This window comes from Neodiprion fabricii, chromosome 6 (genome assembly GCF_021155785.1).
Source record: "Neodiprion fabricii isolate iyNeoFabr1 chromosome 6, iyNeoFabr1.1, whole genome shotgun sequence".
Classification (NCBI taxonomy): domain Eukaryota; kingdom Metazoa; phylum Arthropoda; class Insecta; order Hymenoptera; family Diprionidae; genus Neodiprion; species Neodiprion fabricii.
In genome coordinates this window covers 6,522,928-6,548,517 of record NC_060244.1, presented here as the reverse complement: position 1 = coordinate 6,548,517, position 25,590 = coordinate 6,522,928, and the positions used below count along the sequence as shown (strand labels likewise).

The following is a 25,590-nucleotide window of genomic DNA, read 5'->3' as shown; positions in this document are numbered from 1 at the left end:
GAATGGGTTTTCACCGAAGCGTTATATTGAACTTTGATCAGAGTTTAACGAGCTACTTAACCCGCGAAAGTAAAAGCGAAGCGACAACATTCGACTGCGGACTGTGATAATTCGCATTCATTTCATTTAGTGTCAAGTGGATCGATCGGTCGAACCGTGAAAACGACGCTTCTTTGGATATTACATCTCGAGCATTTTCAGTCTCTCCACCTGCATTCTAATCGTGTAAGGGATGCGAAGTATGAGACCGCGGCGAAGCGTTGGAAGAAATTTACTAGAAGCGGGTTGCAAATTGATAAGAGGTGACATTAGGTGGGTGCATTACATCGCAGGATGCGATCAAGGAAGTAGAAACGCTGCGGAAACAATGCAGCGAAAGAAGGAGTAAAAGATAAAGAAAAAGGGGGGGGGGCTGCGAAAGCGCGAAATTCATCACCTTTGGGTGACACCGTCGCTCGGCAAAGTCCGCGAACCCCTTTAATCATCCTTGGTTCTAATCTTAGCGCGTTACCGAAGTCGCACAAAAGGATCGCGGGAGGGTTGCATATATTCGTCGGCAGAATGTCGGGTCGCCTGCGTTCATCTCGGATCTCATTCGAGAATTCAAGGTGCACCGCCATCGTCGAGTTCTTGGGTCATCAACCACCCTCGAAAGCTTCCGCTTCATTCGAGGCTGAACTGGACTCTGAACGTAATCGAGGTTACATGCGGTAACATATTGCGAACCCGTAAAGGTCGGCGACGACCGTGCGGACCGGCTGCGGTAATACCGCGCATGATAATCACCTGGTTGGTTATAAGCGTGGAATACAATATTGAACGGGGATCTGAAATCGCGTAAGCAAGCTTGAAATTTCGTGACGTTAACGTAGCGAAACGCTATTTGAGGAAAATTGCACTCTTAACATCAACTTCGGAACAACATCTAAGAAGTTCAATTTGTAAAATACCTACGAGTCTGCGGTTGACGTTACATTTCTAACATGCGGTTCACCAAATTTCAACGAAATTCCGTAACCAAAAGTTGGGGATTAACGTGAGCTTTCTTAAAAACGAATCGTTACGACACGTACGTAACTAACACTGCGAACTTGCAATCTGATGTAATTGTTGATTTATTATTATTATTATTATTATTGGCGTAATATCAATTGCGGCAACAATTCTGATTCTGAGCGTATAATACATCGATGCGCACACGTCATTGTGCGGTATATTCATTCCCGTTTTTACGGATGGTGAACACAACGCTTTCGGCGTTCAACTCTTGCGTAACACTTCCGGTGCGGGGCGCGTTCTGTGTTCTCCTTTTTTTTCCTTTTTGTTTTTTTTCTTCGCTTCCTTTATTAGTACCGGTGGTGAAAAACGCTGACGAGACGTTATGGATAACAAACGCGGTTTAAACGCGACGTGCCTACGACTATCCAGGGCCGTAACACCCGGGGGGGGGGAATTTACAACCCGGCGGAGACCAGGAGAGGGATCGTCGTCCCTAAAACGCCCTGCATGCTGACCTCCGCAGAGTTACGCTAGACTGTAACTTTACAGATAGCAGCCACACACACCGCTCGGCATCTATACGGCGATGAAGTTTTATCGACGGTACGCCTGTCATATAAAATTCTTCGAGACGACGTCGTCGCACGCCTACGCAATAATATATATATATATATATATATATATATATATATATATATATATATATATATATATATATATATATATATATATATATTGTAATAATAATAATAATAGAAAGTGGAACGTTTATACAGACGTAGATCCAGCAAATTTACCGACGGAAAGGAAACAAGAATTATTCGCACCTGATTCTCTCCTCGCATGGGAAACGGGCTTCCGGAGAAGAAAAACATCTTTCGTAACTTTATCTCGCCGTGTATAAAAATACAGACGTCCTATATAATGCGTGTATCATGAAAAAGGAAATTTCTACATCTCGCGTCGATGGTAGTAAACGTAATAATAATAATAATAATAATAATAATAATAATAATAATTGCTGTTATAGGAGATCGTTACCGTAAAGTTTGCCGTTGAAGTGTCTATTCAACTAGAATTGGCGAGTAATTTGCTTGCCCGTTCTGCTTGGTACCTGAAAACGTTGCTGTCATTCACAGGATTCACGGAATACTGGAATCGCGACCGGTTTGAATTTCGCTCACCAGATGATGCATTTTTTTCTCTCTCTCTCTCTCTCTCTCTCTCTTGCACAATTTCTTTTTTTTTTCCTTTCTTTCTTTTTTCTTCCGTCTATAGTTATGACGTATGCATAGACTCGATACAGCGAACGAGTCTGTAATCGTGTTTAATAGAAACGAAGCGTACGGTTCGGTTTGTTCCCTTTACCAAGCACTTCACTTTTGTGTCGTTTGTTGATTTCTTTTTCCCGCCCCAACTATTATAATATATTTCAGAGCGATTGCTCTTCAGCGATTGAAAAAGATAAGGTCTTTAGAGGCGTTCGTTGTAAAAATTTTCAAAACACACAGCGCGTTACGACAGATACAAAAATCTTCCCAATTAACGAAACATCAGTTTACTCGATTGCCGTAAAATATAGTTTTGGAGTTCGGTCGTAAATCTACGATTCGATGCTATACCAACGATTTTTGTTTGCCATGAAAAATAAATATGTTTTCAATCCGAGAGAAAAAAAATGAACAATAAATTATTTAATATATATTATATATACTTCAATTGCTTATAATAAGACCCAAACAAAAGATAATTTCTTTCGAATTTCGTGAGTAAGTCGTTTCGATCGAAAGTAGATGATTCCATGAAATCAAAGAATTATCAATCGTATATTCCGGGAAATATTTGTCCAATATGTAGTATATATATATATAATGACAAAATCGAATCGGAGACAATGGCGAAGGGGTTGAACACGTGGTCGGATTTAGGTCAAAGGAGAATAGGTATCCCGAAAAAATATCTCGAGGCGTATAAGCGAGTAGGGTTTGCTGCCCCGGCTTCTAAGCTTATCAGAAAAAGTGAAGGCACTAAAAACTTTCATCACGCGCCCCGACAACATCCATGAGGCATGAGCTGGATGGAAGGCACTCGTATGAACATCCCGGCCTTCTCCGCCCGTAAACGGGGGGCATAATAATATATATCAGCGTGGGTGCTGCGGAGGGATGGAAAACCTGAACGCCAAGCTCTCTATACGTAGGGCTTTATTCGTCCTCGAGGTTAAATCTCGCCTCGCTGTTTCCTCCATTGTATCCCGTTCCTGGAGGAAAAAACTCAAAGCCAAACGACGCCCTGTACGCGCAAGATGCGTGCAACGTTAGGCGTAGTTGCGATATAACGATGGGCAGCTTCTAAATATCTCGTTCGCTCGGCCCTTTCGGTCACGCATTTTTCCAATCAATATTTTGGCCTCAATTTTGTTATTCGGGGATTTTTGAGGGCGCTAATCACGAATCTGAAGTCATAATTTGTACAAGTAAAATATAACGGTCGAGTAAATTGATGAAAAATGCCTGGAAACAAGTTCAACAATTCGTGAAATGTATTCAAAAAAATGTGCGGCGCCTCGCGAGAAGTCAACTACTAAAATTTGAAGACTTCCGGTAAAAGAAGAGAGAAATGACACGGCACGTTATGATAAACTAGCGGTGAAGAGCTCGACTTGTTATACTTTGAATAGCGGGTCTAATCCGGGTGAGAAAACTTCCTTAAACTGTGAGGAGGAAGGAAGAAAAAAGAGAGAAAAAAACAAAAAAATGGACCGAAGAAGAAGAAAAAGAAGAAGCCATCGAGACGGAAAATCCGCCCCTGAGCTCATCGCAGTCGCGAGTTGATCTCCAGCCATCATTTACCTGTTAGAGAAAGTCCGCCGGGATTCTGCCGAACAAATAGTCGCCTTTATTCACACCGATTTTTTTTTTTTTTTAACGAGTAGGCCGCGAGGATTATTAGAAATTAGAATTGGCGAAGACTGACAACGAGATAGGATGATGCAGCTCGACATTTATCGGGACCCGATTGGCGACGGTCATAATTCAATCGAGTGCGATTGTTTTATGGTCTGTAGACTCGAACGTTACACCATCTTGGAAAATCTTCCTCAATCGAGAAAGAAGAATAAACCGTTCTGAGACCCGGTATCGATAAAACCGTGCAGATGGGATCCTGGCGGACAAATCACCCTGTCTTTCTTAGAAATCGTTTTCCCCTGTTGTGCGAAACAATTCCTTCAGGAATGGGAACACGGTTTGAAAAAAAAACAAAAAAAAAAAAAAACGTACAAACATTTGTATTACCGGGCTACTCGCTGCTAATTTTTTTCTCCTATACAGGTGTACAGGTTTCTTCGCAGGTTCGGTTATTGGTGAATTCTTAATTTCGGGAAAATTGAATTTTTAATATAAAAACAGAAAAAAATAATAATAATAATAATAAACAATTTGAGGACGTATTTACGCACATTTGGTTGAAAAAACACAGAATTTTTAGAACGCGAGTATCACCCACGAGTGTCAAGAAATGCGTTCTACATGTAATAAGTATAAGAATATACTTTATTTTCAAGTCGATGTTTTTCACGCCAAGCGATCCAACACGCAATCCCCGCGCTATTCCCATTGAAAATTAAAGTACACAAGATCCTAATGTCTGAACGACCTTTTCCCCACCCTCCGCAAAATTTTTGGACGGTAAAAAAAGCTTCTTCGAATATCCTTAACGCGTTGCGACGGTGGATTACTTGGTATAATGAAGTAGCCAAAACTTTGCTTTATACATGCTTATAAAGTTGATTCAACGATGAGTTGCGGAGCACGGGTATCTCACGCCAGGGCGAAGCGAATATAGGAAGAGAAGGAGGAGGCGAGGGTGTTAATAATAGAGAAAAAGGAGATCGTAGTTAATACGAAGAAAGAGGTTGGAGGAAGAAGGAGAGCGTCGCGACCGCGCGAACGAGTCTCAATTAGCAATGCTGATCAGATTACGTGCAGCTGTCGCCATTTTGGTATCCTCCTCATCCTCCTCCCCCCCCCTCCTCAACTTTACCTCGCCGTGACTCGCGTTCCGAAGCGTTCGCTGACTTCCGGGTTTTGCAGCTGATATGACGGACGTTCCGTTATCTTTAACCCTCCCACGGTAGTTGTTATTTATTACACTCTGTGACCGTCTTAAATTACAACACGACCGCAAACATCTGTTCCCATCTCGATTTTCTAAAGGACCATTCAAATAATTGAAACATGTTAAATTCCTAAAACATTCACCTAATTCGTACAACATTTCGTCGATCTGGTTAAATTTGACAGAATTTGAATAGTAAAAAAATGTTACACTATTTTATTAGTCCTTGATCGATATTCACTCGTCATTGGTAAAAACAAAAAACCTGAATCAAACACAACCTTGAATGCTTTGATTCGAGAAAATTTAACGTACTAAAATACACCTTATTCGAATGAGAATGAAATTAATAATCGAACGAATGAAATCAAGGAAAGCGAGTAAATTATATCTAACAATTACTCAATCAAGAAAGTAAATATTTCAACCAGTGTACTAAACGTCGCTCGCTGTTTCATCGCTTCGTTTATACCTGGAAACTAATCAGCGGATGCATCGTTCGGCAGAGTTGAGTAAACGCGAATTACCGCAGCGGAGTGAAGCCATGGAGGAGCAAGGGTGAGATTGACCATAGGGGTGGTTCCCTGCCAGCGACGTAGGTATAGAAGCCGGACAAGGGAAATTATTATGCAAATCTACTCGGCAGCGGTATAAACCAGGGTTCCGCCCACGTGGCAGGCATCCGTCCGTTTGTAATCATACCCCGAGTATAATCGCGAGAAAGCAGGTGGATACATATGTATGAGTAAATAGTGTATACACAGGGGTATTTACGCCTACATACTTATCCATACAACGGCGTTGCAGCGCGAGAGGATCCCGCGACGGAAACCCATATAAGCTTGTTTACGGTGTTCATCCGCCAATTTGCATTTCAGCTGGTCCCGGTAACAGAGCATCGCTTAAAATCTTGTTATTATTTTAAGGACGATATTTTTCGCCTCCGTGAAAATAATGTTGGGAAATGAATGCTTTTTATTTTTTGAAACAAGTATCGGAGAAGGTTTTAATTAGCGGCAAGGTCCGTTCTCACCCGTTGCCGACTCGAGGATTTCGAATTCAGGTTCGGTAAGATGGATAAACGCACCGTTTATTTGGTCCTGGTGCGTAATACCTAGGATCTCAGCCGAGGGGTTGCGGTCGGATAAATTCGAAAAATACGAGATGATGTAAGGGTTGAGGAGGGGGGGAAAAAAAAGTTGAGAGAAAAAGAAGACGTGGAAGAAGAAAGTGAGGGAAAAAAATTTACAACGAATTGCTCCGTGTAGGATACAGACGAACCCCGGGGCTGAAATCTACTAAAGAAATTGCGAAGAATAAGAAGAATAAGAATAAAAAAAAAAGAAAAAAGAACTCGAAGTAACGAAAGAATAAAGAAAAACGAGGGAAGTAAATACGGGTAGGTATCTGAAGAGTCCGGGATTCTCGTCGTCGGGGGAATTTATTTTCCGCAACGACAATTGGGCAGCGCCCTCTTCTTCTCGTTGAGTTTCTCTTCAACGTTCCTCCGGAACGAGGTGGGTGAAAAAAGAAAAACGCCTGGAACGAAGAAGGGTTAAACGGAGCCTGAGCGTGATGGAGAGGGAAGGAGAGAGAGAGAGAGAGAGAGAGAAAGCATCGGCGTACTTGTCGTTAAACTGTCCCCTGGGAATACAACTCCGCATCTATCCATCCGTGCAGCAGCGGATGTCCGTTGATCCATTCAGCGCGGCCAATAAATGGAAGCCATTTCATATTCCCCTTGTTGGAAGTATCACTCCCTTTCTTGCGGAAGCGAAAACCGCGTTGCCCATTGCGTAACCAGGATTATACCAGGAGGATCGGAGGTTGCGAACGGCGCGCGAATCCGGAAACGGAAGACCGCCTGCACTCTTCTGGTAGTAAAAATTGCACGTACTCTTTTCACGCGGATGTAAGTATATTTCACCGGGACGTAATGCTTGTCCTTCGTATTTTCCATGACAAAGCGTGGAACGCAGTGAGGAATATTTTTGTCAGCTGTCAATTTCGCTTAAACGAAATATTCGAATGTTGTGAATTTACTTTTGAGTCAGTTTCGCTCAGAGTTCGCTCGTTCTCGGTATTATTTTCAATCTTCTGCACTAAAAGGTTGCGATAAGTTTTCCAAAACATCATTTACACCATCGACTGATTTCTAAATACCATTGAACGTTTCGCTATCGGTGGATGTGGAAAACTAGCTTCACATGTGACTGTATCTGACCGTTTGATGGACAGAGTAAAAAGTTTGTCGAAACAACCATGTTGAAGACAACGGCGTTGTGTCATTGCATGTGTAAAAGGGTATCAAATTTCTTGTCTGGGATTTGGAAAGCGAAAGCGAGAACCTGAAAATGTACTTTTGAAAATGCGAATAAGCACGACAGTTACTACCAAAGTGTATTTATTCACGTATTCGCCGACAAGCTCCGTTTAATCAATTTCGGACGTTGATGAGTTTCATGGCGTAGCTGTCACGTTGACACGGTGTCGCGACACGTGTTGGCATATTACACCTTGATGTAGAAACAGACGATCGCGTTAGTTGCTCGTTGAATTTCTCATCCACGCCGTATCAACTACCGCCGGCATGGTCGTCGTCGTTTCCAAGGAATAAATTTGTATTCATAACCGACGTTACAACTCCGGACATCCCGTGCTAAACCCCCGAAAGATCCTCCCTGATTGTGAGTCACTCCGGTAGCTCGACGTCGAAGTCACAGTTGAGAGATGAGGACGAGGAAGTAAAACGAGATGAGACGAGAGAAGAGGAGAGACCGTTGATGCAACTCTCATCCGTGACATCGCAAGCTCCTCGGCTTTATATATTAAGCGTAAGGGCAAGTTTGTCCATTAGCAAGCTTGAAAGTTCGTCCTCGTGGCTTTGCCAAAAACAGATAAGGCTATTTACTTCAACTCGCTGCTACGGTAAGACAAATTCGTTCTCCACGCTATGTCGGATGCCGGTTAACGATGTAACGTATAAACTCGGTGTCCTCGTTTATCAATTCTCTCTCCTATCAGAATATGTATTCGTTTTTACTTCAATTTGTAGGTGCACCTATATTAAATACTTTTGTGATTTCGATACCGGATATGCTGATACGACCGATTCTACAATAGTCCGTTTTTTTATTTCCTGTAGTGCTCGAATCAACTGTTTTCGGTATTAATGGATAGAAAACAGTGATATTTTTATCTTTCTTTTCACAATTAGTTTTTGCCGTAGATCCAGAAAAGTCTTGCTATTCATCTATTGATATTAAGGAGCGTAGAATGTTACGTACGCATAATTTGTGGCCACCTTTATAAAGTTTTATATTTCTCAATCTAACCTTTGATTTCTTCTATTACGCAATTGATCATCGTGTCTGAAAAATGCAATTTATTCAGCAGCAAGTTTTTTTTAGAAATAAATTTTAATACCTGGCATGTTTTATTGTCGAAAAATTAGTGTCAGCGTAGACAACCTTCAACCAAAGGTAACGAATAGAGCGACAACCGAATAAAACGGTGCTCACAACCGGTACCAAAGTGACCAAAACCGATGTATTTACACCTTGTATCAGCGTAAAATAATTAACTGGCTCTGCTACAGATCGGCCTCCAACACTTTGGGATTGCCCCGTTCTTCGAGACTGTTGAGGTTTTAATGTTTAACGGTGTATCAAAGACCACCTCAAATTCAAACGGACCGAGTATTTGAAATCAAGTTTCCTTTAAAGTGCTCACGTCAAGATGTCCGAACGAGACAGACAGAAAGAGAATTAGAGAGAATGGGACGTGACGCGTTTCACTTGACGATTCACTTTGTAAAATCAGATGTGAAAACCCCCGAATTGAACGAGGCTGATGTCAGTAACGTTAACGTAACAAAACATCGGGAAGAGTTGTCTTTTCAAAATATGAGTATGTTTTGTTTATTATTGCTGACTAAATTTCAGTTACCGACTTCAAGCTCATCGAATTTAAGGGTGGGATGGCGGTTGATTTCAACACTGGTTGACGCTGTGGCAAATAACAAATCGACTAAAAGGCGTCGTAGTTCCGTAATCAAAGATGTCTTTTATCCAAGGCATACGTCAATAAGACGATCACTGCGTCTCGGTGGGTGAAAACGACTGCCGTTAATTAATTCGATTTGTAAGATCCAGTTTTCAAATACAAGGAGAAAGGGATTCCCCGAAGGAATCGTCGTCGTCATCGTCGTCCATCGTCCTCCTCGTTATCGCCGTTATCTTTCGGTACCCAACCGTTTAAACGGTCTCCTTTTCCGCCACCTCACGGTTAATTGGAAATTGCTTCAAGTAATTTTCTGAGAACCTGCTGCATCTATAAATCGCGTTCGCGCTCAAGACAAAGCCGACGTACGGTGCTGGAGGCGTTTCTGTTGATTGTACAAAGGGATCTCGAGGGAAAAATGTTGCCGGTGAAAAGCATGGGAACAGCATCGGGGCTTGTTAAGAAAAAACGTCCGTCACTCCTTCTACTTGCTACGCACTTCTCCTTCCTACCATCTGCAAGTTATTGAGTTTCTAAGAAACGGAAAATAACGCAGAAGGTTACGGCGGGTGAAAGGGAATTTCGAAAGGCGCGGATGGAAATGTACAATCCACCTACACTGAGAGAAATTCTTAGTTCCGGTTACCGCTCAGTTCTTGACTGTTTTCATTTTTTACCACGATCCAAAAATATAGTTCTAGGTAGAAAATGAAAATTAGTTTTCTAGCTCTTACCAAAAAATATACTATCCGTTGACTATTCTTTCTCATTACGATCGCTGTTGCTATATTTTCTTGTAACTGTTGCGAAAATTTAACGCTTGTGCAACGATAAATTGACGTTAAAGCCTCGTTTAACTAAAAAAGTAGAGTAAACCCCACAAACTGACTTTGCGTTGCAATAACCAAAAAAGTATCGACGATAGCGCAAAATGGTTAAGCGTACCTCGTTTTTCCTAATTCCAACAATATTCAAACAGTTCTTTCAACGATACCTTGTTTTACTGAATTTTTCTAGTTACTGTAACAACTGAAATTTTTCTCAGTGTACAGCGTGTAACGTCGGAATCTTTCAATCGTTACGTCAACAGCCTTTCGGTAATTAGATCAGGGAACGTAAAGCATGATCGCATCGTTTCCACCTTCGCACAAACGTAACGGGGAATTGGTTTCCAAAAACCGTCTAATCTCCTCAGTCACGGCTGGTGTGACAGACGAGTATCTATTAATAAACTCCCGCAGCTTTAACATTTTAGATTCAAGCTAGATTTCAATCGAGTCAATCAACTGTCAAATTTATTTTCAGAGTTTACTCTCTCTCGTCTTGGAAGTTGGAGGAATGAATTTACACGATTGAAAGAAGGACGTTCAATTCCGAGTGTCTACTAAAATGATTTGAAAATATTACATTTTTTTTATACACCCTCTTGAAACAGCGTAGCTATAAAATTTCTCGACAATTCCAGATTCGTCGGATTTCTCGAGAACGTAACGCTTAGAATTTCTGAGGGAGGCAAGAAATCAGTTGTTTCAAAGTATACGTAAACTTTTTTTTAAAAACTTTTTGTTTTTTTTTTTTTTTACTTCAATTTACACATATATATATATTTCAAAACGCAAGTTGCGTCATAAACGGAAAAGGGTTGACGTTGCTTTATATTGTCCCCGTTTTTCCGTTTGGCTAATCCTCTTTGCCCGGGAAATTGAATCAAGAAGTCTTACCGCCGGTTTAATTGGCTTACTTTATTGGTTGACCCCAAGTTATCGCCTGCCACTTCCGAGAGCAACCCGGCAACCTATATCTGAGTGGATTATCCGCTACCCGATAGGTTTAAAACAAATGTCCTGTATATCAAGTTATCTTATCCTTGCTTTTCGTAAATTTTTTTCTCCACAAAACTCATTACTTTACCTGTCTGATGTCTCGTTTCGATAAAATAAATAACACAACAATATCGGTTCACGTGTATTCGCGTAAAAATGATTGAAATTTCAAATTAAAACAAAAAAAAAAGAAAAAAAAAAATACGAAAAGAAATGTATAAATCGAAACGATATTTACTCACGACTCGATCGTCGACTGGAAATCATGATAACTCTGTTCGATGGAGCAACTTACCTGTAAGAAAAAAGATAAACGGAACATTAATTACAATCATTCAATCAAATAAATAAATACAGAATGAGTTGATGAACCTTCGAAATGATAAAATTGGCACGTTTAATAAACACCATTTATTTCAAATGTCACTGAGCAAGCGATTGCAGTATTTTCAGGCCCCCTTCCCCCTCCCCGCCTCCTCCCCCTATTGAGGAAATCTGATCGGAAAATATAATTGATCATGGATGAATAAATTGTAACTGTAATAAAATCCCGTTATATGAAATATGACGATATTTCGTTTATAAAGTCCTTGCGGTGACGATCATTAGTGCCGCGTTAGAAAAACTTTTCCAAGGGATAAGAAATTCATTACTGAACGCATGAAAGCAAATTATTATTCCACTTTGTTCGAAGTATTATAGAATAGTATAATAATAATAGTGATGAAGAAAGAAAAAAAAAAGATTACTGCCCACTTCGTACAGAGGCGAGAAATGTCACGGAAAAGTTTAAATTAAATTTCTTATAATATATCTCGAAGGATGATGAACGTCGCGTATCAATTTTTACGAAACACGACTTCGCTCGCGGAATATCGAAATATAATGAGCCTTTTCACCGATTGCCACACCTGGTGTCCGTACAACGAAGCTTCAATACTTACTCGGCAATATTTCATAAAGTATATAAGAATAACTACAATATACGACTGTACGTTTATCATTTTTCTTTCCTTTTTCCTTTCGCTGTCAGAAATAAACCCGAGAGTTTATAAATATCGTAGCGAAAAATAAAAGAGAAGGATCGTTAAACGAACGTTGGAGTAATTATGTAGCGCGAAAGAAGCGGATTTCTTTCACGACGAGTATTATACAGTATTGTCATTACCGTTGTTTTTGTTGTCATCATTAAATAAATCAGCCAAAAAGTAATGAAAAAATTTCTTAACACACGCAAAAATCCGGCGTACGTTTAATTAAACGAGACAGTGGAAAAAAGTCATCCTTCGAGAGACAATAATACATGTTACACAACGACGATTATTGACAAAGGTGTGAAAACTGTATATTATATCACGCGCACCTTTCTTCTTCTGCATTTCATATTTGCAGGATAATTTATACGTATCGGAAAACACCGGGGAAATTTCTACTGTAGAAGTATATATACCTACGTGTAAGTATATTACGTACGAATGTACGAATGTATACATCACGTGCACACGTTGAGGCCGGAGAAGGAAGACGTATTACGAAATCGGAGATGGAGGTGAATAACAACTCGACACATTTAATCTTGGTTTATCTCGATTGGTGTTGCCTACCTGCAAGGGAAGCTTTCGTCGTATCGCCGATTGCATAATGCATCACGTTTATCTTCGGTTATTGTTTATCACCGTGAAAAATACTACGTCCACTGTTCATGCCGTATGTATATACATATACACACACATATATATGCGTTTTACATGGATAATGAATGTAGGTATAGGTGATAGACGGTCGCACGTGCGGCGTACACAAAACTCGAGGTTTGAAAGCAAGCCAAATTTGAAATTGCCTCGCTGTGTCGAAGCACAAAAGTATCTGGGGGGTGGGGGGCAAGGTTTCAGACTTTGCGGCGTGACTCACTATATTGGCATTTCTTTCATTAATCCTGCCGCACGTTTAATTTGTCGCCTGGTATGTTGTAATTTTTGCACCTCGTAATCCAGACCGTATAAAGTTTGCCAACAATATTACCCCCCGTGTACCGCTAATTGCTTGTTTTTCGGACGTACCGATATCACGCGTTACGTATTATACACACATGCATGTATATAGATATGCATATAGATGAGAGGTCCAGTCTCCGTTGTTTATCACGAGTTGTATACGTACACATGTTTTCCAATTATACTTCTCAGGTCAGACAATAATTAATCGCAGCGGCGTCTTTTTCAATTTTCATTACGTCAAGCCGCAAACGTATCCCCTTCGACGAATCGGAGGGACGTATTGTTGGGAAAATTCTTCTCGTCTAGTCACAGCTACGGCAGCGAAGTAACCGTCGAGCGAAAAACGTCAAAGTTCAAAGAAGGTGTAACTAGATACAAGACTCGGGATTTTCAGACAGAGGGATTCCTGCGAATGAAAACCTTTGCCGTGCAAGCAGGTTTGCAAAATTTAATACATCTCACAATCAGCCTCGGCTGACGTTTATACGCATAGATATGCCGTACCCATGTGGCGGTATGGCGTATGGAAGAAAATACTCACAGCCACTAGGGCAAAACTTAACCCATCACTTTTCGCATCAGCATAATCAAAAGCAGCACGAGCTTCGCAAAGGATGAATATTGAATTATTCAATACCCTGTGCACGTATACACGGACCGAATTATGTATGTATGTATGTATGTATCGCTGGAGAAAGGGTAATTACATGTTATACTGAAACGGAAAAGTTTGCACATTTTCTTCAAGATTGAATACACGTGGATTAAAGAAACGCGGAAAATGTTCATATAAAAGGGTATTTCCGAGCAATTCTATAAGAAGAGAAAACTTGTCGTATCGTATTTATTCCACTTAACGCATTTCACCATGAAACTATCTTTGTTTTTTTTTTTTTGCATCGTAACGATCATTGTTCGACATAAGCTGCGTTATTAATGGCTGTGCGTGTACGACGAGGGAGGTTGAAAACTCGTATGGAACCGTAATGATCGACATCGGAAACGGATGTGACGTATGCATGAACCATGCACAGGGATTGCAGGCGAACGGAGAGAATAACTCAGGTACGCGTACCGTCGGTGATCTTTTTATGTGGGGCATTCCATGCCAACCCTCATCATCTCCAATTTTGCTTGGACTTTAACACGGTGTTTCAGGGGTCGACAAAGTAACCCTCGAATTATTTCAGTTTTTTTTTTCCCCCCACTGGTTAAAGAGTTTTCTTATTTTCCGCAATAATTTATATCCCAACGTCGATCAGTCGCGCGTATAAATCGTTAATACAAAAAATCTTCGCCACAGCTTCAAATGGAAGGGAATGTTTTTTTTGTTCATTTTGTCGCACGATTGACGGATATTGGAATATAAATTAGTGCGAAAATAAAACAAGCTTTTAAGCGGAGTTGGAAAACAAAAAAAAAAAAAGAAAAAAGTCAATATAATTTAGGGGTTACTTTTTCGAACCCCGATATAGTAAATTAAAGTTCAAGTGAAAAATCGGAGACGGTGGGGGTTGGCGGCAGATCAAGTTGGCACGGAATGCCCTATGTATATGTAAATCCTGTCGATTGTAATATAAATTCCGTGTACCACTGGAAAACCGAATGTACCGAATAGAATATAATGGGCACGGGGAGGAGTTTAATTGGCATACCAAAGCTCGCGGTCAAAAATCACAAAAAACATCGACTGATCTTTACAATTTGGCGTTCGTGCAGCTGGCATGTTTTCCTGCGCGTCGTTCTTCGGCGATAATAAAAATGAAGAAAAAAAAATTCATTTTACAATAATATGAGTACTGGTTTTTCAGAATCGGTGAAACGATGCGATTTTTTTTTTTTTTGTTTTTTCGTTACAGAAATAATTCAATAATGGGATCTTTTCAAAGTTATTAACAATCGTGCAATCGTAGCTGACACACTAATGGGTCTCCAATTTTTTTGGATTTTGTTATTGTTTCACCTAACAATAAATATGATAAATAAAACGGGATGAAAATTGTTACAAGGAATACCCTGCAGCCATCGCATCGCCGGCTTTAATGTTCGGGTAAAAAATAACAACAATACCTGATCTCGGCAAAAACCGATCATGAAAACAGTTTCGTACCGATAACGTAACAGCGTTATTTTTTCAATCCTGTTATAAAATCCTTTCACAAAAATTGTCAATACAAGACGAAAAAGGAATACATAGATTGTTGCATCGTGTCCCCCCGTACCTTTATTCCTCTACGTCTTGTGATTTATCATTGTCGTCGACCCTTTTCTTCGTACGTACACCCTGTACAATTCTCGTTTCGCCAACTTATACCGCATACTCACGTTGTGCGTTACACGTTACAACGAATCTACGAGGGTATAACACGGGCGAAGATTTGGGCTCAACGATGAATAAAACATTGCGCGAAACATAGTTCGACAAAAGCACAAACAAGAGCGATTACCATTAAAAAAAAGTCACGATCCATTTCGCGATGAAACCGAAACGCCCGCTTGCCAAAATGATACTCAATTATTTTTCCTCACGCCTCAAGTTTCGAGACGTTCTTACCTCTCGGCTAATCATCCAACGATCCCAGATATCCGGTAGGGAAAATAAGCGATGCACGTTTAAGGTAGAAAATCGTTCTTCTCGAGAGGCACTTTGATCACGGATATCCCAGCCCTCGCCCTTCGGTTTCCGTTTGCGTTTCAGGGCGGGGTGCAGCGTCCTGATCAGCGACGCACAGGGTCGTGGAATTTCCGTGTTAAAGAAAAACAAAACAAGGCGACACACCCTCGGAACACCGACGATAAACCGCGAGGCAGCTGAGATATCTGCAAAACCGGGAATCACGGGAATTCGCGACGATACGTCGACGCACTTGCTCCAGGCAGCCGCACCGACGGAACTGAGTGAATCACGAGTTGGGTTGAGTGACGCGGCGCAAGGCGTCGGGACGCCGAGTCTTCGACCGACGAGAGAGAGAGAGAGGAGAGAGAGAGAGAGAGAGAGGGGAGGGTGTAGGGCAAGGGCTCTCCCTCGCATCGAATTCTGTCCACTTTCACCGTCGGAATGAAATCCGACTCGGATGTTGAACTTCGCGCATCAAAACAGTCGGATATGTGTTATACATGCTGGAATTCTCGCCATTTAAATAGTCCCAAAATTTCCTAACTGCATCCCAAGTTTCGCTCTCTGTTTCCGTTAATGCGCGCGCGTGTATGTTTTTTTTTTCCTATATTCATCGTCGATCAAGCGGTACTGTAAAAAATTCTCCGTCAAACGGATTTTTGATATTTCAGATTTAAATTCTCTAGTCGGTAGTAAAGATTGTAGAAAAAAAAGGAAGACAAAAAATAAAAATAATCAAAGCGATACAGATATTTAACTTGCGGGAAATTGGTATATCATCTCATTCCCTATGAAAAAGAGGAAAAACTGGTCAAAGTTTTTTGTTTTTTTTATACAGGTAAACGGGTTTATTATTATCCTGTAACGGAGGAAATATATAATTCTCCCCGGAGTCCTCGTATAAACAACTGTCACAAAAGAATTGAATATGTATATAAAAAAAAAAAGAAGAAATGGGCGAGGGATTTCTTCGATAACCAATAACAATGTTTCGATGTGATTTATATCACCGTTTGAATATAATCTTTAGTCGAATTAAACCCGAACGCGGGCACCAGCTGCAATTTTATTATACATTATAAACGCGATTCGTTTCCCATTATAAGCGTAGAGTTGAGCGTTATACGTGCGTGTGTGTGTGTTTGTGTGTGTGTGTGCGTGCGCGTAATCCTGTGACATGTAAATGACGTGAAAACAAGCGCGATTAAAGTTAAGCACTGTACATTTGCGTGGGTAAGTGAGTGAAGGAATGCGAATAATTTCACGGAAGATGTAGTTACGTAGGAAAGAAAATTTTTTACACGTGTAACATACATTCGCTATTTTTCTCTACGGCAAGAATTACTGCGGAGCATTATTATACCTGTGTCGGATTTATTCTTCGTTTTACTTTCACCCTGCGATGCGTGCGTTTGACGGACACGGTATGGATGAAAATTTTTCAACATCGGTAGACACGACATCGAAACACGAATGGGTTATGTTTTGAAAATAGGCAACGAGTCGATTATTCAGACTAACGAATGAAAAAACAACGTTCAAAGAGTTTCTGAAACTGATATCGATTAGTGAGATTTGTGAATCATGAATCGATATTTTTTAGATAAACGATTCTCTAAATACAACAATATTTTTTACTATCATCACGTCGCTATTGGTTCGTTTTAATTTTTCACGATTGCACCGATGTTGATTGATGAACGGAAAAAAATCTGTCCCATTAAATCTGTGAAAAACAGTTTTTCGAACAAAACAACCCAACGTGGTACATCGATTTTTCAACAATTTTAAAGAAATTTGAATAAAAAAAAATCAACATCCAGTCACTTCTTTACGATTGCAATTTTCGCAATTTTTTTCCCCTCTTCTAAGGTTCAGGAAAATTATCCTAACAACTCGAAGATAAATTTGACAAATTGCCGTTATCGATAGCATCGTATTGAAATTAATGAAAAGGGTGTCGAATTCCGTCTCAACACAAAGCGAGAGTTTCTAGTCTTGAGACATTATGAAAGCTGCTCAATACCCGAGAACTACCGGACAAAGCTTTACAAGCTTTCGCGAACATTTTCATACGTACATCCACCCCTGAATGCTGCAGAGAATTTTTTTCTTCCTCCTCGGTTATTACGGAGCTCGTCAGTAGCGTTCGTAACGCGTTATGAGCTGCGTGGGTGTTGTTCGTGGGGGTTTCTCGTACATATATACATATACATACATATACATACACATATATATATATGGGGAAGCTTCGAGTCCGAATTCTCTTTCCCCTTTCTCTTCTCGGCGACGGATGAGGTAACGCTGCCGGAAGGTCCTCGACCGTGACCCGAGAAATCGATAGTCGAGCCACGGATGCAGATTTCGCATCCCGCGAGGCGAAAGAGAGAAAGAGAAAGAGAAAGAGAGAGAGAGTGAGAGTGAGAGGAGGTAAAGAGGGACTCGGGGACGCTTTTGAAGTTGGAAAAGCTCGAGAGAAGCCTCACGCGCGAGTGCCTTCTCGACTACTCTCTTCTCCCTCCTTTTCCCTCCGAGGCCGGAGCCTCGAGACACCGTCATATGCCCAAATTTTCCAAACTTATTATCCCGAGCGTTTCACACTTCCCAGGGATTCTGCGTATATATATACCTATATACAAAACACACCCACACACACATACTCGCCTATACATGTCATACCTAGGCACACGTGCGTACGTTAAACGAAAATATTGCCTGGCCGCGTGTTCCGTACGGCAAGTAGCCACTTCCGGTAAATGATCAGACCGCCCGAGGAGGCAAATGGGAAATGCATCCAATTTATTATTACGACCTACGTACCTCCTCCCTGATCGTAAGTTTTTGGAATAAAATTTTTACCCCTGCGGGATCTCGGAAAGTTTGCAAAAATTATTCGCAATACTTGAATACATTATATATATATATATATATATATATATATATATATATATATATATATATATATATATATACATTCTTAAATAATGATCTCGTAAAAATTTCAAATATGGTCGGGTAATGTCTTTTCTCGACAAAGTTGAGATTCACAAAAACGTTGCCAGCATATTTACGATCTCGTTTCTAAATGCAAACGCATTAGGAAAATGAAACGTGCGTTAATTTCCAGTACATGAATAATGTATAACGCTTGACTATGAAACTATTATCCAAATATTATATTTGTAACGGTAATCGTACCGAACGTGCAATAATGATTATTACACGCATGTAACGTGCAACGAAATCCTTCTAATATCGAAATTGTACAACGATATTACGACGTCAACTGCGGAGCTCATTCGAGGGATGAAATATGACTGAAATAACGTCACCACGATGTGCTACGTACGTAACGAAATTACCCAGTAATCCGATGTTTTATATATATATATAAAATACAGATACGTATATATACACATATATAGAGTAGCTTTTAGCTGGTATTCAATAAGGGTGGAAAATCACGGATTCGCAACATTGTTATACCGCGTACCGCTAAAAAATTCACCCGCTGCAGATCTTAGTATACTCGCAAAAATCATAAAAAATAAGACAAGACTATGCTCTGCGAATATTAAATTGTTGTACAAATTTTTCTGTTAATATTCGATTGGTAATTGAAATTTTTTTCCTACACCTAGTAAAAAAACACATTAATTAATTGTACAAGACACGCGCAGGGATAAATCGTGACAAGCAAAACACGGTATAATCCGTATAAATTTTTTAATAAAGAATAACGAAGTAGAAAAACAACGAAGAAAAACGAATTTCCATCACGACACGTGAAACGTTGAAAAAAGTACGGGGTAAGAAAAAAAACAAGGTGGGATTATGAATTTCGTACCGACTCGGGTACTTTTCTTCCTACCTTTTCTCGTCTCGGAAACGCGTGCATACTGAAACCCGGACACCCACACCCACACACACAAACGTAGGTATATGTATACGTGTACGTACGTTTACGTACAGACATAACTCGAGGCCGGTTTGTTCCGGGCTTAGCTTGAAGAATATGAGCTGGAGGCAGCGCAAGTGGAATAACAATTGTAAAGGAGGTGCGGAGGGACTCGGGGGTGGTCGGCGAATGCATGCACCCTGAAGCGTAACGGGCGCCGGTGCATTGCAGCCATAGGGAGATATTTCTATTATGCAAATGTTTCGCATGGCGGATTCGTGCAGCGCTAGGCTGCGAATATAGCTGGTAGCGATGGCCAGTCTGGGATAAATATAATCGGAGGAATCGATCAATCTATTTTGTCAAACTTGTGCATCTGAAACCAAAATTCAAGTGGAGAAGTTGTTTTTTTTTTTTTTTTTACAATTTACAGCTTCGTTCGAAATATTTTTCAATTTCAAGTATAACTAATAATAATTGATACTTTGATCACGTAAATTGATACTTTATTGCGTCGTTCGTGAGGGTAAACAAAACAAACAGAAACGATTGTGAGGAAAAATAATCAATTGTATCTAGTCGATTAATCGGGATTTTCGATTGAATCAATTATTTTTGGTCACTCTGGAGAGAATCGATCGGATCTGATTTGTCAGCCGCGAACAAGATTTCATACTGCGAGGGGATCGGTGTTATATTTTCTTACCTAAATACAAGTAAGAATTAAAATAGGTTCGATAAAGTGTCCGGAATCAGAAATTTTTTCAATACCGAGAAGAGCTGTTTTTTCTTCGTTGCGTGATTATTTGTCGCTTCGATTCGTCGGCGGAATGTTTTTTATGATATGAGAAATTTGTTTCGTGACATTTTGACAGGTCCTAAAAAATTTATATCACGCTATCCTCAAATATACAAATAACAGGTACAATACAGATATACGCGGTATAATTTAATGGTTTCAGCTCGATGGCAATAAACGTCAACGCAGCGAATTGCGAGGTGACATTTTTTCATCGTGAAAATTGATTATTGACGACAGGAAGGCACGCCGCCTTGGCATCGATAAATAAAATTTTCGGCTCGCTGGCGGTCCTCTTCTCATATTTTTTTTTTTTTAACCGCGTTAAAAAACGTTCGAGGAATGCGAGCGACACAGACTCCCGGTTGATAAAATTTAAACTTGTCCGGCCGGTATCGCGATCGCCATGCGTGATGCGTACGCGTAATGTAGGGTGTACGATTGAGGAGATCCAGGCGATCATCGGAGAGGAAAATACACCGGGTGAAACGCGACGGGTTTAACGCGATTCCGATAATGGTTAATGGCGCCATTGTTTTCGAATTACATAATTCATTGAACGCCCAGCATCACGCCGTGCAGGTACAGGGGAAAAAAAGATTGCACGATAATCAATGTTACACGTTGTATCAGTCACAGGCATTAGTTCCGCCGAATATATTGGAAACGATTTATAAACCGACGGGGAAATTAAGCGGATCAATGACGATTACGTGAATTACATGCTTTGCCATTATTGCTTCTAAAATCGATATAAAAATCACAATTATCGTCCCTCAGGAAATTTTTACCCCATGTAGGTATAATAAGCTAAGAAACGGTAGCTTTTCTGAAAATACAATATTAGATTTATATACATATATATATATACACACATATATATATATATATGTCGGCTAAACTGCATAGATTATTCAATGAAAAATATTTAGAGATGGTTATTATTCATTGTGCACTCATTCATTAATTCACTTGTGTATCACAAAAATGCGGACTGTGTCACGAGATTTCATTATTCGCCACCATAATATCAACGGTAGGAAATTCAGGACAAACGAGAAATATTAATGACCGTCATACTATTGCGCAATAAAGTTCTAAAATTACGATTATACCTTGGTTCGGATAAGCATAATTCAATTTAACGTATTCGTTATTCAAAAAAAAAAAAAAAGATCCGAAATTCGATATCCCCGTACGAATTATTACCCTCGATATGCGCGAGTTTTTCCCCTTATCAAAAATCCGTTTTTTTCCCCATCTCCCCAATTGTTGCGCAACGTTTTTTTCTTTTCTTTTCTTTCTTTTTTTGTTTTTTTTTTTTATTCCCACCCCAGGATGAAATCGCAGAGGGAAAAGGGATCGTCGTTTCGATACATCCACGTAGATTTTCAACGCACTCTGATATATCGGATTTTCTATTGTGTTTTGCGAAGCGGGTCCGAGGGTCGCCGAAAATAATAAAAACAAAGAGAAAACAACACACCGGCTGAACGGTTCAAAATCACACCGTTAAACTCAGATATTCGATCAAGCTTGAAAATAAAAAAGATGAGAAAAAATAAACTTTGTGCATTTCACACAGCGAGGCGAAGAAATTCGCGCAAAGGTCTCGTCAGGCTGATCGGAATTACGAGTCAATCAATGCGCTCAGCGATGATTTTCATTAATACTTTAATCAATCATCGGGCGAAGGCTTCAGGGTCGTTTTCCAAAATTTAGTCGTCACTCGACGGTCAGCGTGAAGCTGTTTGTCATTCCTGTACGGATATACGATTTTATTAGTTGCTTTTTTTTTCTCTTCTTCATCCTCTCGTTTCGTCAAACGCGAGTGGAATTTCTGCGTCGATCGATCGATGAATTAATCGGTGCAATGAGGCCGAATGCGAAACGCGCGTCGCCATGCATTCTAATCGTTATAAACGTCGAATACGAAATAAAAAAAAAATAAAAAAAAAAAAAAAAAAACCAGGTATTTCAATGGTAAAATTAATTTCGAAGCTCGTTTTCGAAACCTGTTCAACGATTTTCACAGTCCAACTTCCACTCGACATCTCATCCCAAATCTCTTCGATTATATTACGCGCTGCAGACATTGTATTACAATTGATTAACGACGTTACATCGACACTGCATCGGTTCAGAGAGACTAATGCTCGTTAATTACTCTGACGGCTCATTCGAGGAGGAGAAACGCGACGCTCGGTGTTAATTTCCCACCTTGACCCCAAAAACTTGAGGCAGCTCATCAACCACCGTCTCAACCTCGGTAAGTTGCTGGCTGGATCCCGGAAAAAGATGATCGATTCACGTTCACGGAAATATAGAAGAACCGTAGGAAATTGAAGGAGGTTGAGAAAAAAAACGAAAAAAAAAAAAATTTTTTTTTTTAATAATCCGCAAACTCGATCCTAATGGTCGAGGATGATTCGGCGCCCGTATCGCGTTCTTCTTAATTACCATGGTAAAAAACGAACGAAAAATTATTATCGACAAACGGAAGTGTCTGCAAAATTATAATTCCAAGGTAAGGTAGGGTACATCCATACACCGATCATGAAATCAACGACATACAGATATTATCATACAAAGCAGCTAACGTGCAATCGATTAGATAAATAACAATAAACAGAATCGCCACCAATTTCGGACTGTGAAATTCCCTGACTTATTCACATTCAAAATGGAAATTTATCGTACACCATCTGCCGCTGTTGAAATTAAAACAATGAGACGAAACAATTAATTAAATCGCTAAAAACTATATTTTCATTCATTTCAAAGTATTTGTGTACTTGATATTCCAATTTTATTTTATTACTCCGTGAAATGTGTAACAGAGAGAATGATGCGAAATTTCAAGTTTCAAATAAAAAGAATTAGTCCAAAAATTCGTTAAAATTCCCCGACAATTCCAAACTACGCGAGGTTTTCAGTTACGGAGTATATCAATTCTGCAATTTAATTCCGCGAGCCAGTGATCGATCATTTATCCGTCACTTTTTTTTTTTTTTTACATTCTTTTTTTCTATATTACCTCAACGAACAATAACTGTGGAACGGCATGATCCGAGCGAGGTGAAATAAGCATGTCACCGACGCGACGTTACGCCATCGGTAATAATTTATCCGGTGATAATTTTGAAGAAAAAAAAGAGGTTTTTCACGCCGTTGAGTAAGAGCGGCTCTCTGCGAGTCGGGTATCCGATGCTTCCGCGTTCGAGTGATCGAGCATTCGGGTCGTGGAGTAAAAATAAAAGTAAACTATCGAATCGTAGATCCCCGTAAAACAATACACGAGCACCTCCATCCAGATCCAGGACGAAACGAAACGAATTATCGTTCGAGGCGATCCCTGAAACCCGAGACGTGAAAATGTGCGACTGTTCGGAAAACTTCTTCAGAATTTTCGTCGATTATCGTAAAAAGGGGTAGGTGTGAGTTACCTACACGAGTGTAATTACATCGTGGGAACAAGTCGAAAGTCAATCGGACAGGTGCGACCGCTCGGTTTCGTCAACCCTTTTAACCTTTCATCCCCTAATACCGGGGCGCTTCCGAACCCCTGGCGAAATTTGCATCCCTTAGAGTTAATTACTAATTACCTCGACGGACGTCGTCGTGCCCGAACGACCCGACCTCGAAGGGTCTCTCGCCTCTTCTTCGAGGATTCGAGGATGTTCCGTTTGTATTGGTGGGTGGTTTTTGTTCCTCGACGAGTTCTCGATACAGTTTGTAATGAAAAACGTCGTCCCGCCGAGGTGCGGGGGGGGGGTTTGAGCCGCCCTTGATACGCGCGAGGAGAATTGGCACTCGGCCTGTTAAGGCCTTTCACCTTCTCATGCGTTATACATTCGACACAACGTATGTGTACGTGCTGGGTTCCCAGACGACCTGCAACCCGGCCAACTATCAGCCGCCGCAACTTCTTCGAAGTGCGTGCACGTCAACCTCAAGTGCGAAAAACGATGCGACGACTTCGCGTTTACCGGCGCGACGATCGATGAATTCGAAAAGATCATTCGCATCTGACCTTCCGAAGTCGGGACGACGATGCGACGGCAGGTTTGCGGAGTGCAGGTAACACCGACGACCTGAAAACTAAGGTTGACGCCAACATCCGACCACGACGATGGAAACTTCCAATATACGCGAAATTTTTCACTCAAGATTTCACGAAGAGCAGAAGAACCACGATCGATCGCTTTATCGGGTTCGTTGGAACGTTCATACTTCACGGGATGTTTTATACGCCGATGTTTTTCAACGTTTTTGCTAAGCTCACGATTTGAGTAAAATTTGCTGCGTTTTCAGTCGTTGGTAACCGCGAGTAAATTGCGTTTATTCAACTCCGCAACGTTTTCTGAAACACTACGAGATCCGGTTGAACTTTGCAACATCGGTGTACCGTGTAAGTGTCAAGACGCGTGCGAGAGGTTCGGTGCAACTTGATACCAAACTCAATCATACCTTGAAAGTCTCTCGTTGGTTACCGGAATCGAACCTGAGTAGCGGAGCGGAAATTAACCGTGGAAAAAAGTGGCTCTGTGACAACGACGGGATGGATTTTGATGCAAATTAGTTCGAGCGGTTAAAACGAAGGGACGGTCGTAGTAAAGTGCAATCATGGTACCTGAATGTAAATGAGAGAAAAGCCTGGGTAACCAACTTTTTTTAAAGAACAAACGTCCACTGTTCGAAGCAGCGTGGTACTGGAAGTGAACAGCAATTATCCTGCGCTGCGTTAAAAAGCCCGAGTTCGGAAGGACGAATATTGCGAAATACGGGCATATTAATTATACCCGCGGTGACCCGATTCAAACTTTTCCGGTAAAGTTCGAATCGGATTTTCGGCTGATCGTTAATAACTGATCGTTGGTTTGTCACGTAGGTACCTGATTACCAGCGGATAATGTGATTTGTGAATCAATGAACGCTGCGCGGTTTTTCAACCCAGCATTCTTGCATTCCTCTACAATGCGCGAAATTTTAACCATCGCGTTGACTCTCGATTATTCGTTACTCCGTGCGATCCCGCATCCTGCAAAATAATTCATTTCGATTCTTGCTGTCTGCGGTAAGTTAAAACACCTTTCGTCCGCGAATCGCATCGCGGTGAACGAAAATACGTCCGGAAGGGTGTGGCGAAATGATTTTATTCGTCATACTGCAACTGGAAAATCAGTTTTGCCTAAAAATCTCACGTAATTTCATGAAAAATTCCACACTCTCGTATCCGGTAAATCGAGTAATAATTTAATTCCGTTTTCAATTACCCTTTGAGAGCTGGGACTGTATTGTCCGCATGCAGGTTGAGCTCGCTGTTTCGCATGTAC

The 25,590-nt window shown here is 40.6% G+C and overlaps 1 protein-coding gene across 7 annotated transcripts in view; it reads right to left on the bottom strand.

Moving 5' to 3' along the window:
• LOC124185477 (tyrosine-protein kinase Btk29A) overlaps positions 1–25,590 on the bottom strand; it is a 147,709-nt gene that overhangs the window by 26,710 nt on the left and 95,409 nt on the right. The window contains exon 1 of one of the 7 annotated variants that reach the window (XM_046576299.1): positions 15,495–15,667. The exons of 5 other annotated variants lie outside the window; for them this stretch is intronic. Coding sequence is in view for 1 of the 2 variants with exons in the window: in XM_046576298.1 (XP_046432254.1) it covers positions 11,186–11,210 (25 nt within the window). In the remaining variant the exon portion in view is untranslated. Of the gene's footprint in view, positions 1–11,185; positions 11,234–15,494; positions 15,668–25,590 lie in introns of those variants that run through there. One more of the 7 variants, XM_046576298.1, reaches the window with a different exon arrangement.